Source organism: Coffea arabica, chromosome 5e (genome assembly GCF_036785885.1).
Source record: "Coffea arabica cultivar ET-39 chromosome 5e, Coffea Arabica ET-39 HiFi, whole genome shotgun sequence".
Taxonomy (NCBI): domain Eukaryota; kingdom Viridiplantae; phylum Streptophyta; class Magnoliopsida; order Gentianales; family Rubiaceae; genus Coffea; species Coffea arabica.
This window is the reverse complement of record NC_092318.1, coordinates 47,664,329-47,681,922: the sequence shown is the minus strand read 5'-3', so window position 1 is coordinate 47,681,922 and position 17,594 is coordinate 47,664,329. Positions and strand designations below refer to the sequence as shown.

Genomic DNA, 17,594 nt, shown 5'->3' with positions numbered 1-17,594 from the left:
GAGAGAGAATGTGTGTAAAACCCCTTCTTATAAGCAGAAACCCAGCATAAATGAGGTCTCTAGCTAACAGCATAGGTAAGGGATGACATCAAAGGCCATGAACTGGGTCAAGAATCAAGTCACACCACGATGAAAAGATACAGGATTTACACTACATACATAGGTGGATGTAACTATATAAATGTTTTCTGTGGTCATTGTTCAACTTCATTAAAAGGAAAATTCTATCATCAAAACTTCAAAATTTCTGCAAGAAACCTAAGATGAAATGTCACCAATAATTGCACAAGTCTTTTGCAATAAACATGCATTTTTAAACCCTCCGGCCTGTTGGTTGAATCCTTCCTTTGAACAAGCCTTTAGTTTTGTTGGAACAAGCCTTTGCTGGAGTTGAAGAAGCATTTAGTTTTTCACAAGAAGCAGCAGCCTCACACGTAACACTTCATTGTTACCTCTTTCTCAAAGAGGAGAGGGTTGAATTTGCTGATTATCCTTTTTGCATTGGTAAGCTAGTATCTGAAACAGAAAAGGCACTTCATTAAGGAGTAAAAACGGAATATAAAGAGAATGATCATGTGCCTTTTAAAATGGATTATAGTACATGTCACCAAAACAGAAGGCTCAGCAAGCACAATATTACATAGATTTTGAATTGTCACTTACCAAATATATGGTGTTTGTAGAGCAACGGAGCCCAGCTAGAGTCTCCTGCCCCTCTAAAATTTCCAAGCAAATGTTGGACCAATTAACCATCCGTGAAAGGGGATCCTGTCTATCAATCATGTGTGAATAATCAGCACTGGTTTTATCAACACCTGCCTCCTTAACTAACAGCATTTTAACATCTTCAGCTTGAAGTTTTGCTTCATCAGCAACGAGCTATTGTAACAAAATATTTCACAAAGGAATGAAGTTAGACGACAACTAGAGAATATCTAATAACAGAAAGAAAAGAGAACGGTATAAAGAATCTGGCACAGGGAATGGGCACCATCTTGAATTATCTATTGACACTGTATAATACAAGAAATACACATTCCGAACACAAGTATTTTGGGTCAAGATCCAACAAAAAAAAAATTCTGTAACCAAATACTTTTAAATGAATGTTTACCATTCTTGAACAGTGGAAAGACGGATTTTAACAAATGAAGCCACGAGACCTTGTTATATCTTCTGAAATTGATTAGACCCTAGACTAATAGATAGCAGTCCAGTGGTTAACATTTCGGTGACTGTATATTCATGTCACTGTGAGACAATCATGTAAGAAAACTGTAACCTTGCGGAGTTGATTGACGGAAGAGCTTGACTGCAAACAAAGCCAGGGCTTTTCTAAATTTGGTATCTTTTCCTTGTCCAGAGAAACTAATGCAAATGGGGTTTCTGTCTGCAAAGAATAGATTTAGGAAAGACAAGTGAAATTTGATGCCATGATCTACAGTATCACAAAATATGTAAATTAGAAGAACCATATACAGGAACTGTATTTGGACCGTTACATTTAGGTCTCATGTTGTTTCCAATGGATAAATAAATGATAGGTAGGACAATAGACCAATAGCTTGACATACCATATAATCAATCTTAGAGGAGCTTTCCAGCTGATCCATCAACTTGGACATTCGGCTGCCCCTGGTGCCTCTGCCAGCACTCCCACCACCATGTCGAGTATGGCTACGAGCACCACCTCTGCCCCAAGTCAGCATTTCTGGATTGTGCGCAACCCCAACAGGATTAACTAAATCTTCTCTCACTGGCTCCACTGGATTTTTGAGATATTCACTATCAGGATTAGCAGCTGATGGGGAAGTTGGTGGAGGCTGAGTACTAGCCCGTCTCTTAGGCCTGCGGTTCTTGATTTCTATGTGAGATCTGTCAGATGTTGATGGATCTAAGTTTCCTTGAAGATCATTTTCCCTCTCACTAACATTATCAGGCTCGAAATCAGTTCTCTGATTGCTTCTTCTTCTTGAAGTTGCACTGCGACTGCGGGGTACTCTTAAGTCATCTGCATCTCTATATGTTCTACGCCTCTTATTTAATGCTTCTGACTGTCGTCTAGAAATTTCAGCAATTGATGCTTGAACCTGCCCAATCACAGTGGCAGCAAAATCATTGCAAAAATTACTAATTCTAGCAATGAATTACTATTGTTCACAAATTGATGATCCTGAAACTAAAAGTCTAGTATGTATATCCATGAATTCACTATGCACCTCACAAGTTTATGAAATTACTTCATTAGAAACCTTTGCATGGTTCTGATAGCTATCGGAGTGAAAACTGTTGCCACAACAATCAATGAGATGCTATTCTGAAAAGGAGCATGAGAAAGAACAAAAGACTAGGGAAAACATCGAATAAAATTAATCCTGTTAATAGATATATCTCAGCTTTTTCTGGTAAAGCCATTGCAAAAAAACATCGAATATTGGGTTTATAGACCCCCTAAATCTCCCAACACTAAATAATCCACCAAGTCTGCATTGAAGTGGCAGCACTGCTGTACCACCAATATAGTTTTAACATTTTGACATTTAGGTTTAACAAAATTCTTAATGCAGACAAGTGTTTGATCCATCCACAGAAGGACTCCTTTTAAATTACACAGTATGAGATCCTATAGAACAAAGAAACCTTTCAGTGGAGTACATTAATGATTTGTTTGAAAGACTAACTTTTGTAAAAACAAGTTTTTTGAATTTAATGAAGATGTAATGCATACAAAATGGATTTTTATTGTTAAGCTTCAGACACTTTTTGGGTCAGAAACAAAAGTAATCATTCCACTTCAGGGAACGAATTTGATATATAACGGGTACAATTGATGATTGGACGTGTCATGTGCTAATTGCAACGGTTAAGGAAAACATTCCGCTATATATATATATATATATATATATAGAGAGAGAGAGAGAGAGAGAGAGAGAGAGAGAGAGAGAGAAGCATGTGTCGCTGTGATGAAAACTAAGATAAAAGAATCATGGCTAAAAATGGAACTTGATTTCCCTATTCAGCATATGGAACCAAAGAACACTGCTCCACATCAATTTTAAATTCTAGTTAGTGGACTTTTAATCACAAGACATCATAGAATTAACCATAGGCAAAGAAAAGACACCGAAATTATGATTATAATTACTATTAACACCAAACAGAAAACTAATTTGTCAAATGAACATTAGATAACATCCACCAGTGAAGAAGGGGCTCATAATTAAACTGAAACTAAATTAGGCAGATTACTTGGACAAACTCGAAACAAATCACATATACAACAAAAATAATTTTTTATGAAAGATATACAGGGAGAGCCTTATTCACTAGCTCCATTGTAGGTTCAGTCCAGTTCTTTGTCCCCAAAATATACCTAACAATAAAACTGTACCTGGAGCCACTGAGGCCAACTTTTTGATTTCCAATATAATATATTTATCAAACTAAGCAACAGAATTAGCGTATAATACTAGTTAAACTTGGATCAAACTTTTAGCAAACAGATAAAGGGTAAGTGAAGCAGGTGAAGATAAAAGCAGCCAATTGTCAGGGTAAAATATTTTACGTCCACTAACATGAAGCAAAAGCTTGGTAATGGACCTATATACCATAATGACACTTGCAAGTTGCAAATGATTTTTCTCAACAAGGTCTCTAAGAAAAGAACTCTGATTTCTTGGGGGTTAGGGTAGAAAACAAATGGTAAAAGACCTTTCCTAGCTATCACTTCTGACTTAGGCATGAATAACAGGCCATAAGCATAGGTTAAGATGTATAAAAACTCGTAGAACGATCGACAAGAAGAAGGCAAAGACAAACAGAAAAAAAACAAAAGTCAAGACAGATGCAAGCAAACATGAATCTCGCTGGCATTGGCTTAATGACCTGCTTATTCCGTGCTTTTTCCTCTTCATGAAAGACATTTTCCTGGAAGGAACATCCACATAAAACAGGTCAGCCAATTATATACCTTGTTGAATTTAAAGTAAAGTTGTAATGCAAACCAAAAAACCAAAACAAAAAGAACTACCTCTAGTTCGTACTCCGCAAGGTCTGGATATATAGCTTCAATCAAGGTATCATAGTCTAGATCATCTCTCAAAGAACGTCTGCTGGAACAATGTATGCGGCAAGCAGGACATTCATTGTTCCTGCAAGAAAGAAATATTCATTACAGGTTTCCTTGTGCGATCTCAGAACAACATTATTTATCCACATTACCCAATAAATACATCAGATGCGTCGCAAAATAATAAATGAGAGCAAATTTTTTTCATTACATACCCTATTCGCATTGATTTGTCAATGCATTCTTGGCAAAACCGGTGGAGGCATCCCATAACAGTTCGAGTTTTCTTAATAATGCCTGTTATAGATAAGTTGCAGAATAATTAGTCACAGAAAATAATCAATTCCCCATGGACACTGAGCAAGAGACCAGAAGGTGAGCTTTTCTGTATGGATAACTATCTCTTGAACTGTACTTTTATACGAATCATACTTGCAAATGGTTTATTAAAAGGATCCATGAAATGATGCACGCGCACACACGCACAAACATAAGACAGAGAGTCACAGAGAGAGAGAGAGAGAGAGAGGGGGTGTTCAAATTACTCGAATTCAGTAATTACTATGAAAATCTTTCTATAGTGCAAGGAAAGTCATTGCAAACAATGAAGTAAATAGTATCATGATAACACTTTCATCTTCAGTCAAAAAGGTTATCAGGATGTGAACAAATCTACAAGGCATGTCTGGTCATAGTCACAAGACCTATGCACGGCAACTACATGAAGAACTCAGACTTTTTTAATCCCGTTACCAAATTTACATACATATGGTGAGCCATACAATTATAGCTGCAAGTTTAGTGTTAGGAGATACAATTAGAGCCATGCATCGTTTTATGCAATTATTTTTGAAGGTTGATATAGCATGCCATGCTTGTGATGATATGATATAAGGAAATATGATCACCACAGAAAATGAACAGCTAATTTCAAATAATGTCAAAAATGCATTGACTATTACATATATAGAATTAACTTTTAGAAGAAATCCAGTTTCTAGAAAATTAAGTGACTAGAATGCATATATTCTATGACTGTAGGTGCATTTTCTAGAAAATTGAATATCATGCATAAATTCTAGGACTATAACTAATTGTAAAACATAGAAGAGAAGCAGCTGGAGGATTCAGCAGGCCTGAATTCTTATGTATTAAATCACTCACACCTAATTATACACAATCTACTGCACATTGAATGTGGCCTCATTGGGAATTTTCATGTTGTTAAGGTACCATAAGCATACCCAGGTGCTATTAATGTGCAACACTTCATCCATCTTAATGTACATGAGAACTGACTCATAACTTGGTTCAGTTAGCTATACTAACAGATACATGACAATTTGCAAACATCTGCACAGAAACACATAAGGTGACACACCAGCAGATCATGGCCACTACGTCAAAACTTAAACTAACAATATTGGACGCAATCCCTATACACAACAAAATCATATACCAATGCTAAGAATTAGAAGTTCAATAGGAACCAAAAAAATATAAAACTCAGAGATTATGTTAATATCAACATGTCTGCAGCTCCAGGACAATAAACTATTACATAAGATTATAGGAAAAAAATTAATAACTTGAAAAACAAAATACCTAGACAGATTGCACATTCTACATCTTTACGAGCTTGAAACATTTGAGAGAAAAAAAGTCTCTCATTGTAATCCTAGCAAAAAATTGAAAGTAGTAAATAATTTACAGAATGACGAGGAAGAGAAACAACAAAAGTACCTAGGCATATGGGACACTGCACATTGGTACGAAGTGCACCCCGTACTACATCGATAATTCTGCAAAATATACAAAATGTGAAGTTAGTACTGATGCCACTCTTCAAGCAACTAAACACAGAAAACATATCCATGACCAACCCTTTTATCACCAATGACGCTTATAAGGTAGAAAAATCTAATTCTAATAACCAATTATACAGAAACTGCTCATCTAGCGCAAGAAGGCATATCACATAACAAACTAGCCAAAGTAAATATGGGCTATAATATCAATATAGCACTAGAGAGAAAAGGAATTTGAAAAAAAAATCCATATAAAGGTTAACTGCAGCGTGCGCCATGCGTGCTTGAACAAATAAAGGAGAACAAAGATTGCACTGCATGTCTCATCCAATTAAAAATGGTAGCAACGATAAGGTAATAGAGATGATATACTGTGGGCACTTTAACCTTATACAGAAACAAAGACATTTTGTGTAAACAACCTAGTTAGCAAATTCTGATAGACTGCAAAGCCAGCAATTATACAACAGATTTTACCAAATAACTAGAATAGCTACTCACACATCTACTATTTTAAAGAATAGAACATCATAATGATGCATAAGCCTTACATTGATTGAATATGGAAAGATAAATACCACAGTTTACACCTCTATGAACTTTAAAAGCACATGCGACATAATTCACAAAATCATATTCTTCTTCAGAGTATAGAAAACCGCTGACAAATGAAATCAATACGCATCAAAAAGCAACATTCAGAGACTGTTTAGGCATTGACTCAAGCACCTTGAATGCACAAAAGCTGCCCGAATCAACTTACCCCCAAGAAAATTTTTACAACAGACGTTCATGAACATGTGGTGATTCGATAAACAATTTTCGTGAACGGAACAACTCAAAATGCCTAACACATGCGTAAGCCTCGAATTAATGCACGTAAAATTCAAAACGCCTCAATATCTATCAAAACAAAGTAATTATATGTATCAAAACAAATTCCTACCAGCAGATAAGTTCCACATGCATGGATACATACATACATGCAAAACTGACAATCACATACACGAATTGATAAACAAATAAAAGAAGAGTCCTCACTCGTCAAATTCTTCCGGGTCAGTACCACTTCCACCAGAATCTGAAAAAGTTTGACAAATTCAACAATCAAATTAGTCAAAATCAACTCTTTACTACTGCGCATATAACTAGCATCGAAAACCAATCCAAAAATCAATGCTAACAATATGGATTTCGAATTCGACGCCCATTTAGCTACCTTCATCTGGATTCAGCTGAACTGGTTCCTGATCATCAGGGGCCTGAGGTGGTGGCTGATCTTCAGCTTCTTGAACTGGCTGCTGCTGCAGCTGCCGCAGCTGAGGTTCTTGATCAGCTGCCATCTTCGCCGCTTGATCACCTCCAATCCTACGCGATTGTTTACGCCGCGGTCGGCTGGAATGCGGGGCAGAATGCTCCTCACCACCTTGAGGAATTGAAGTTCGTTTCTGTGCAGCCATTTTGGGGACTTCTTTTTGTATTTTCCCTTTCTTCCTCCCACTTATGGTTTCCTCTGGCAACTTCCAAACCACCCCTTCTTTAATGGATTGCGGAGATTATTTGGAAATAAATAAAAGGATTGAAGAAGACGATGGTTGCAGGCTATGGGGAGGATAATTGACTGGGGAGAGTGATGGAAGAGTTGCTGTCTTTTGCTTCTTTTTTATCCTTCTTTCTCCCTTTCGAAGTTGGAACTTGGAAGAACGGTCGTGATTAGAGAAATTAAAACAAAGGTAAAATTTCGATGTAGAAATTAAGCAGAAATTATGGCCTTTTCACAAATTAGTACAAAAGTTTCCCTCACTGTTGGAGTATTAGAAATTTTCTCTCGACCCCTTAGTCAAAATCGAGTTTTCATTTTTTTCACTTTTATTATTACGTATATTCAAATTGGTACTAGTCATTTTGATCTAATGATTAAAATTAAAACCTTATAACCAAAAGGTTTTAGATTCAAATCCTTTTTACTCTCCCTTCATTTCTTCAATCTCACCTCTCCACGAGATTTTGTAGCTTCTAAAGTAAAAGTATTTGAGTATGAGTTGTGTCCATCATTCATGAGAATGTTAATTTTCAAAACATTTTTCTTTTGGGAATTGTTACAGAATTTTTTAATTCAATTTTTATCTGCTCAAATTAGAAATGAGAATCTTAAAAATTGAAAGCAAGACTAATTGGCTGTCATTGTGAAATTGAAATTGTGTTTTCTATCTTATATTGGCGGTGTTGCAAAAATATGGTTGACAATTGTCTATGTGGAATTAAATAGCCAAATTTCTATACTTGCTTGTACCGTGTAATGTGCGTGCAGTGAGCTCAGAAAACTACAATGTACTTGAATACAATAGAGAGAATATGAAAAAAAAAAAAAAAAATTTCATCTTGTTTCGATATAGCATTAAGCTAAAGTTTGTTCTAATCTAAGGTTATACAGTATCTTTTCATTACCAATTCAAGGGTAAAGCCAAATTGGCTTTTTTTTTTTAGAGTTAAACCATATTGGTTTTTTTTTTTGTCCTTCTAAAATTCTCCAAGATAAGGATAAGACTTGCATATTTTGATATTGCTGTGTCAGGCAATCAACGTAATTATGGCATGTCAATATGATTTTTATCATTAATATTCATGTAAAGTCGCTTACTATTTTCATCGTGTACATGTGTTTATATACATATATATATGTATATACGTGTATACATACATGAATTTGTATAGACAAGTTATCATGTATTGATGAGACGACATAATCTGAATTTGTAATTTGTTCATTTTACTATGAGATTGGAGGTTTCGAATAAATCCACATCACTTAGAAATTAATTCTTACGGCAACCAATAAACAGTGTGAAATTTTTATACTAATTATGTATTATGCATTAGCATTCAAAAAAGGACACCATTTTAAAAAAGGTTGAATGACAGTTAATTATATTTCTTTAGAGAAAGAACAAAGAATGAAGAATGTAAAAAAAATATATTATTTTTAGATGAAGAGAATATGATATAGGAAATGATATTACAATATTCCTTGATTTATCTAGTTTTTTCTTGTTTTCAACTAAATCTAAACTGGTAAATTTGCTTTTGGAAAAATTTGCAGTATCTCATACTTCTAGAAAAATTTTTCACTATTGTATTTTTTATAAAATGAAATATGGATAGTGGTATAACTAAATATTTACAGCAATATGAGTAATATCTAGATTTTGGAATCTCAAATTTATCCACTAAACTAAAGCTTTCTCAACACATGCATTAGTTGGCAACCTGTTGTAGCATATTAAGCTATTTTTTTTTTGTTATTTAATCTTTTATCTATAAGTTATTCTAAATAACAGTGAATGAATTAGTCCTTCCTATTTATCATCTGTCTCCTCATCCGTTCGTCAATTCCCTTCTTTTTTTTTTTTTTATTGCCCGCCCGGTATCTAAAGCTTTGCCCCGACTAATCCGGACCCGACCCGCGTCGCGCACCTGGCTATAGTGGGTGAGTCTCCCAACAGGAGTGTCTGCGTACACTAAGACTCGAATACGAGACCTGCTTAAGCGAATCCGAGCCGCTTAACACTCGGACCAACCCCTGTTGGTATTTCCCTTCTTTCACCATCCTCATTATTTCATTCCTTTTTCTACTCTTCCGCCAATAACAGTAGAATTCACCTTTATCATTTTTCCATCTTGATTTTGCACCAATTGTGGATTTGGGTTTTTTAAAAATGGTTGACAATCAGAATAAAGGCAAGAAGTAACTTAATTCGGATTTGTAGCCAATTACACCATAGGTTTGAAATATAAAGAAGAAATTATTGTCTTCCATTATTGTTATATTTATTCATCTTTGTTTTCTACTTTGTTAAGCATATTTGGCCATATAGAAATTTCTTTCTTCATGTTAGCTACAAAATCCATCCTTGAACAAGTATTCAAATAGGGTTCACACTTTCTATAAACCTAATAAGCTAAAGAGAATGTATGAAAAAACATCACGAATGCGAAAAAGAAAGAAAATGAAAACAAATCTAACCTCTCCATTTATGCATCCATCAACGATATATGGAACCTGCAGATTCTGCGTAGAATAGAAAGATAAAAGAGACTATGCTAACATCAAGAAGTAATATGCTGAATACAACAGATTTTAACATCAAGATCTAAGAAATATATATTCACATGTTATAGAAGTCTGCTGTGCTTCAATATAAAAGAAAAATGGAAAATTTTAATTTTCAAATGAAATTATCTGTTATATTACATAATACACTTCCATAAAGTAGTATAGAATTGCCAAAAAATATTTTTTACAAGTACATAATTATTTTTAATCAATGCTACAATCTAAGTTGAAGTTTGGATACAAAACTTCGCTACTAGCTTGCCATCTCTCTCTCTCTCTCTCTCCCCCTAATCTATTTCATGACAAACATAACAAAAGCTTTTTTTTTTTTTGGGTGATGGAGGACCTAGTCTGTGCAAATTGAATGCGAATGTGAGCTATAGAAACAAAAATATGGGACTTATATGAAGAAAAACTACAAGCTCAATAGGAAGAAATTGAAATATAGATTGAAAGTCCGTAAGCAGAGAACAACTTTTTTTTTTGCGTATTTCAAAAATTTTGTGCCAATCTCTATGTAATATCCTACATGCCAGAGAGTTGAATAAAAATTTCTTAAAAAGGGTAGTGGTGTAAGTATTTCAAATTGGTGAACATCAATAAACTAAGAATGTATGCAGCCATTGGAGGTTGGTCTAATGGTCAAAGGAGCATTTTTAGAGCTTTCTCTATTGTTAGATTTAGGATTTGAATTCTGAGTTTGGAAATGATGGGTGAGAAATGTGTGGGGAGAGAAGGGAGGGTAAAAAAAAAAGAAAAAAAACTGCGAATGCATGCGTACTTATGCAATGTTGTACGTTTGCTTTTGAGGTAATAAAGATTTTTTTTTTTTGAAGGAAGGTAATAAAGATGTTTGGAACCGTACTTCTCGTGCAAACTATAGCAAATATGAGAATTTAAAGAGAAAAATTGCAAGTATGATAGAATTCATTCTCCATTTTGAGTAGAAATTTTGTTGATCTATAAATGGGCTTAGAGTAGTATGTGTACACTTGAATTTACATTTTTATTGTAATATTAGAAAGACTCGCTAAGCAACTTTGAAATTTCAACTTAATTAGCCCCTAACTCGGTCAAAATCAGCATGTTTTTATACGGAAACCTTTTTTTTTTTAATTTTAAACATAAATCTATCTAGATTCTAGACTGATTATTTTTATATAACGTTAGAGCACCAAAAAGAATATTAATAAGAATTGTAATCACTATAGTAGTAAAACTGTTTTGTTGGTTTCAGAACACAAGGATTGCTAGTCATTCGTGAAATTTTTCTTCATTATTCAAGTATTGACTAAGTTCAAATTGAAACTTTTTTTTTTTGTTGACAAGGAAACCCGCAACTGCTTCCCGTGAGTGCGCACTGGGGTAAACCCTACCCTGTGTAAACTGAAATTAAAATTGAAATTTGATTCATAAGAAATTATATTTCTTGCTGACCAAGGACCAAGCTTAAGCAAACTGACCTCACAAATTGCAAAATATTAGCTATGGAAGCAAAAGTTCGAAACTCACACCAAGGAAAACCTCAAACTCAAGGAAGAAACTCAAAAATAAAAAGACTTGGAAGTTGATGAGAATATAATGAAGCATTTTCTATTGGGCGAAGAGCTAAAGAAGACACTATTGACGGGAGGGGTGCTGCAACTGGTTCAAACTTAAGGAACTATCAATTATTTGGGCTTAACAACTACTAGGCCTTGGATCCATTCACAAGCCAAGTTAAGCATTGTCCACTTAATATTGCAGGAAGTGAAGTGAAGACCTTTGGAATATCAATATTTGTTTGTGGAAAAGATACTACATTTGGAAATTGTACACACACACACAAAAAAAAAAAAATCCAATCTGTATTTGATCATCAAAATCTTGTTTTTCCATTTTGATCAACATTAATTTATGTCCATTCATAAAATTGACTCAAAACTAGTAAGTCTACATGTGTATTTCCAACTTTTGTAGACATAGTTTTCGTGATTGTGCAAGAACTCTCAGAACAAGTTTGAAATTCGAACTTACCATGCTCCTAATTTGAACAAAATTTGCACGAATTCATGGGATTTTTTTTGGTTTCATTTTAAACAAAAATCTATGTCCATTCATAATTTGGTACGACTGCATAGTACTATAAATAATAGTTGCAATGAAGTAAAACTCTTTCGTTGAGCAATGTGATTCTTGTAAGAAAGTGCATAGTGAAGGAGAAGAGAAAACAATTGATGATGATTAGCAAATTGTTTGAATAGAGTAATCATTAAAGTGATAAATTGTTGTCCTTTACACCTCTTATTAGAGAGTTTTACTATTTAAAAAGAAATGATATGACATCAATGTCTCCTTTATCTGCTTGACATTGCAGATGCTCATTGAAACAGAAATCACTTTGTAATCTAAAAATCTTTAAAATACCATCATCAATACTTAACTTTCTCTCTGTCTAAAAGAATTCGAGTCATTGTCTGTCTTCTCAACTATGAAAATTTTCTTCTCATGAGGCTCAACATGATTAGTAAGTGTAATATAGAAAGTAAACAACAATTAATGTACTTTCTGATCACTAATTAGAGTTGATGCATCACTAATTGAAATCACTTAATTGTATTCAATATAGTAAACGTATGCATCTGTTTTTTTGTTTTTCCCTTCTCCATCTTTTTTCCAAATCAGATCTACTAAAAACATGTCCTGGTAGTCAACTATCCGTAATAAGGACCTCTCAAGTGATTTATGGGTACATGCATGTGCTTGAAAAATTTGAGAACAGTAGTAATTATAGTACTACTAGTTGATTGGTGATAAGTACAAAAGATATAAATTAAAGTAGGTACTGGACCATAAATAGTTAAAACAACATTAAAAAATTCCTCCTATACTTTTACATAGCAATTTAATGGTTTGACAATAAAACCAAATAATAGAAATTTTCCTCTTAGAAATATATGACTGATCAATTTTGCAATTCCAAAAGCTCTTTTCCATATTTTGGGAGTGTGACTTCCATACTATCATTCTTGAATTACAATAAAGTGCCCAACTTTCCCAAATTGATGGAAAGAAAGCCGGTGGAACCAGCACCGTGTCTAGCCTCGTATGGGGTATTCAAAGCCGGTGGAAGTATAGAGTTTTCGTGGAAGTAATGCTAGCATATATCCACAATTAAAGCAACAAAGAAAAAGAAATGGCATATTTCCGTGATTAAACCAACGAAAGGAAGCTTAGCATCTTGCTGCGTGAGCTGCCAAGACCTTACTTCCTTTCTTAAAGAGTACAAATGGTAGAATAGCACCTTACCCCAAGAGATTCAGGTTCATCAGGCTTGGAGTAGACTTACACTTACATAGGAATTGCTAGGTATAATGGAGAATAATTCTTCGGACAACCAAAGGATCTGGCTAGATATATATGGTTCTTGACATCAACTAGCTAGATTCACGTAGTTTGCAACCTGTAGAGAAATGTTGTCGTCTTCTGCTTATACCAATCAACTAGATAAATGCTGCCACTAACATCTTTGCATGATATAAAGCTTAGGATGACAGAAGAGAGAGAGCAAATGTAAATGCTAGGACAACTGATCATGATCTTCTTTCATCTAATTTGGAAATGCTTGTAATTGGCATTTTCTTGGACTGTAATTTGAATTCTTCCCCTATCATCAACTTGGCCGCAGACAATTTCTTTCATTTGAGAGCCTGTCCCTTTGCGGCTCGAGCCTTCTGCCTGAGAGGAGTCAGCTGAGTTCTTCCTTCTTCGCTCATTGTGTCCAGCTAAACGCCTTCGACAACTTCTTTTGGCCTCATCAAATTCGGCAAGCTCATGAAATCTGCAGCAGAAATGCGTTTCATTTATCGGATGAAAAAAGAAGTGCAGCCCATGCTAATTTTGTTTTCCTTACCATCGTTGTTTTTGTTGCTAGAATGATGCTTGTTCTAAGATATATTTTTGTTTCCTTTATTTGTTGATTTACCATGCCCTGAGCAGTCATTTAGGATTGCTTGTTACTAATTGCGTAAGGAGAAGAATGATAAGACATAGAAGATAAGGGGCAAAAGAACAAGAGAAAGCTCAACTATGTCAAAAATGACAGGACAAATCAATAAAGTTCCTCCTGAATTGTGGTCACACGCCTGGATATACTAAGAAAATTATATAAAGTGAATTCACAAAAAGTAAATCGATTAGCTCAACCAATGATTTCATCATACATGTCCCAAAATAATTCCAGAAAAGCTAGCCAGCACCGCCATTAAGTGATCGATTGTCTCTCACACGAAATGGGACTTCAAATCAAGAAAAATTAGTACTAATCAAGAAAAATTGGTACTAATCAAGAAAAAGTTGCCGGCTTTTGTGGTTTCCTGCTGGGTTAAGGTTTGTAAAGTTATCAAAAGTCATTTCTTGACTTTGACAAAAAAAAAAAAAAACAATTGGTACTAACATATTTAGCTTAGTTCCAAGGACAAGTCCGATGGCTAAACTTTGCCCGAGTATATGATTTCCTAAAAAGGACCAATTTGACTATGCAAGTCTTAAAAAATTAAAATTAAGGCTGCTGATTACATTTATATATCCTGAATAAGGACGGTGGATTTAGTTTTCATACTACGAATATTCAATTTGAAGTGATAGCATCAATCAACAAAATCCACAATATTATATGTGATTGGATCAGAACAAATCATTGAAGATCTATTATACTATGAAGTCCTATGACACCTCCAGGCCTACGGTATGACTAGATTGAAGTAATTCGGACGGAATGTTCTTATTTTAAGTTGATGAAAAATTAAATATATGAGTGATAATTACTATGTTATACAGTTGTTATACTTGTGAATATACAGAGACTCTTTTTTAATCAGCGATGAAAACGAAATGGAATAGAAAGAAAGAAAAAGAACATCCTTATCCGTTTGGATTGCGATTTTCCTCAGAAAAATTGTTACGTTTTCCGTGAACACATTTTCCTATCAATTTTTTACCTCACATATATCAAATCGCTACAGTAAATTTTTTACAAAAAATCCAGAAAAATGCAATCCAAACAGGATACAAGTTACTTTTCGATAAAGATGCTTTTGAGCATTTGTAATAAAAGATGCTGATTTGCCATTTTTTACGTCTGCTATGAAGAAAAGCAGATAACAGCTTCCCAGTAAAGAAAAAGCAAAGAAAAAAGATAGTGATTATATGTAGAATCTCCTGATTAGAAACTGTAAAATCAAGTCAACTCCCTTAGTCTTACCTAAGAGATCGTACTAATATTATTCGCAGTTTATATCAGTAACTTCTTGTAATTTAAATGACTAATAACAATAGATTCAAGTAGTAAACAAGCAAGGCTACACTGCTCGAAAACGAAATCTTAAGATCCTTGAGATTCCATAAACTTTTCTAGGTAAGTCATATATGTAATGAAAATATACTAATCAAAAGTTCAAGAATTAATCCTTGAAACCAGATTAATGAATGCAAATGTTTTGATTGAACCAGAAGAAAGCTAATATAGGGGAAAAGCTTAGCCAAACCTGCTGCATTGTTGACAAAAACGTTGCCGGATTCCACCGACAATCACCACCTGAGCCTTAGCATGGTGCTCACAGACCCTGTGCCTCCTATGGTACTGCTTAGCATCACTTAGATCAGCAGTACACTTCTCAGCCTGGCAACACTTCATTGAACTTGCACCACTAGTTCCACCACCAGTATTAGACCCTTTCTTCCCAGAAGAGCCGCCATTATTGCTACTGTTATTAATCCCACAAGCTTTCTTCTTACTCCTGTCCTCCTGATCAGTTGTTGCAGTACTACTCAAGAAGTCATCATCTTCCATGCTAGATTGATCGTCTGCTTGCTGTTGCATCTGAGTTTTGGCCTCTCTTTTGATCACCTTGTCTTTTATCTTAGGAGGGATATGATTAGCATCCATTTATATATATGTGTATATATATATATATATATATTAGATGTCTTGTTCAAGGGATGATGATGAAAGCAATGGAGGAGGGAGAAGGGAACTAGGGAAGGAGCTATTGAGGAGTAGAGTGGTGGTGGGGGAAGGGAATTTCGACAAGAATGGTTAAAAGCTAGAGAGGGATGTTTGAGGACCACAATTTTTACATCCATCTTTGTACTCTTTCGTTGTGTTTTTATTGTTTGTGTACACAGTAGCTAAGAAGTAAAGAATGTTCAAAAACAAAGTATTTAACCATGTCTCTTTGTGGGGAAGCTTCTTCTTCTTCTTCTTCATCTTCTGCTTCTCCTTCTTCTTTTCTTTTTTCACAGTAGCTTGACGAAGAGAGTTACCTCACATAGATATATCCATAATTAAAGGAGATGAATAGTTGTTCAAGTCATGATACTTTAATTTACTCTGTGGTTAACCTTTTTCTTCTTCTCTTTAATTATTTCTTTTGAAAGGACAAAAAAAAAAAGTGAACCTTGTACATTTAGAACTATTTTGGTGCACGACAGGAGCAAATGATAGCTCACACAAATCAAAAAGGTTTTGTATGATCCTGTTTTGACTGTTTTAGAGTCTTAGATTTGGAATGCTTAGTCCTTTTTCTTCCCTTTTTTTTTATGTGTGTGTGGGGATGCAAAGTAGTCATATTCACATACTTAAAGTCTTACAACTATGATATTGAAAGTTATCTATAGTCATGCAATGGAAGGTTTAGTATGTGAAATCACGATAGCCATGTAATCTGGTGGGACGTCTTTTTAAGTAATTAATTAGCTAACAATCAGGGGAAAAATGTTGATATTCTGGTTTATAACCTTAAAAAAAAAAATCATTTTTTCCTTTCAACTTGGAAACCTCAATAGGCTTATAAATGGAAACAGGATCAGCTTCTCCGATGTCCACCGTAATATATACATGTGAATTTTGTACGCTAATAGAACAGTTCAAACTTTAACACAATTAGACGGTTGGATTATGGCCAAGAATAGTCAATTTTGAGCTCAAAACTTTTTGAAAAACATTCTCATAAATCAGCCAAAACAAATATTAACCAGTCAATTTTGATTTTTCTTGTTTGGACTGGAGTTTTGTCAGAAAAATAGACCGCAGCGATTTGATGTATGTTAAGTAAAAATGTAATTAAAAAATATGTTCACGAAAAGACGTAAACATTTTTTTTTGGAAGAAAATGGCAATCCAAACAAATATTTTTGTAGTGCATCTACTAATTGTAGAGTACTGCTTTTTTTGCCACAAATTATCTGAAATGTTAGGCTTGAACTTGCATTAATTTTGTAGTATCATTTATTACTAACTACAATCTTTAAATGCATCTACATAATTATGCCCTATCTAAAGTATATTAATCATTCTAGCAGGCTTGATTATTTTTCCTAGTGCTAGTTTGGAAGAATACGAGCAACAGCATTCAGCTCATACCAATCTTTCATTGTCAAATAGCACGAACCATGTATTCGAACCTTTCTTTTTTTTTTTCTCGAAAAAAAAAGATGTACTAATGGAAAAGCAAATTCACTTTCTTGAGCTCCACCAAAAACCGTACCCATCATGAATTGATTTGAGGATAGAAAGTCAGAGAAGAAAAAGAGAGAGGACGTGTTTGCTAGTTCTCGTGAGTGG

At 34.4% G+C, this 17,594-nt stretch overlaps 2 protein-coding genes across 3 annotated transcripts; both read right to left on the bottom strand.

Moving 5' to 3' along the window:
• LOC113743433 (putative E3 ubiquitin-protein ligase RING1a) lies at positions 1-7,610 on the bottom strand. Of its 2 annotated transcripts, XM_027271436.2 has the most exons (10): positions 7,097-7,609; positions 6,919-6,958; positions 5,813-5,871; positions 4,285-4,366; positions 4,031-4,151; positions 3,886-3,927; positions 1,575-2,090; positions 1,283-1,390; positions 664-879; positions 1-516 (listed from the first exon to the last, which is right to left on the bottom strand). In XM_027271436.2, exons 1-10 carry the CDS (start codon positions 7,335-7,337, stop codon positions 460-462), a joined length of 1,482 nt encoding a protein of 493 aa, XP_027127237.1. In that variant the 5' UTR covers positions 7,338-7,609; the 3' UTR covers positions 1-459. The 2 variants fall into 2 exon arrangements, with proteins under 2 accessions (XP_027127237.1, XP_027127238.1); XM_027271437.2 differs by lacking the exon at positions 1,283-1,390 and having other exon boundaries at positions 7,097-7,610.
• A 5,888-nt stretch (positions 7,611-13,498) lies between these two features.
• LOC113687744 (squamosa promoter-binding-like protein 4) lies at positions 13,499-16,030 on the bottom strand. Its single transcript, XM_027205283.2, has 2 exons — positions 15,517-16,030; positions 13,499-13,811 (listed from the first exon to the last, which is right to left on the bottom strand). The coding sequence occupies exons 1-2, from the start codon at positions 15,915-15,917 to the stop codon at positions 13,577-13,579; spliced, it is 636 nt and encodes a 211-aa protein (XP_027061084.1). The 5' UTR covers positions 15,918-16,030; the 3' UTR covers positions 13,499-13,576.
• Positions 16,031-17,594: the final 1,564 nt, after the last annotated feature.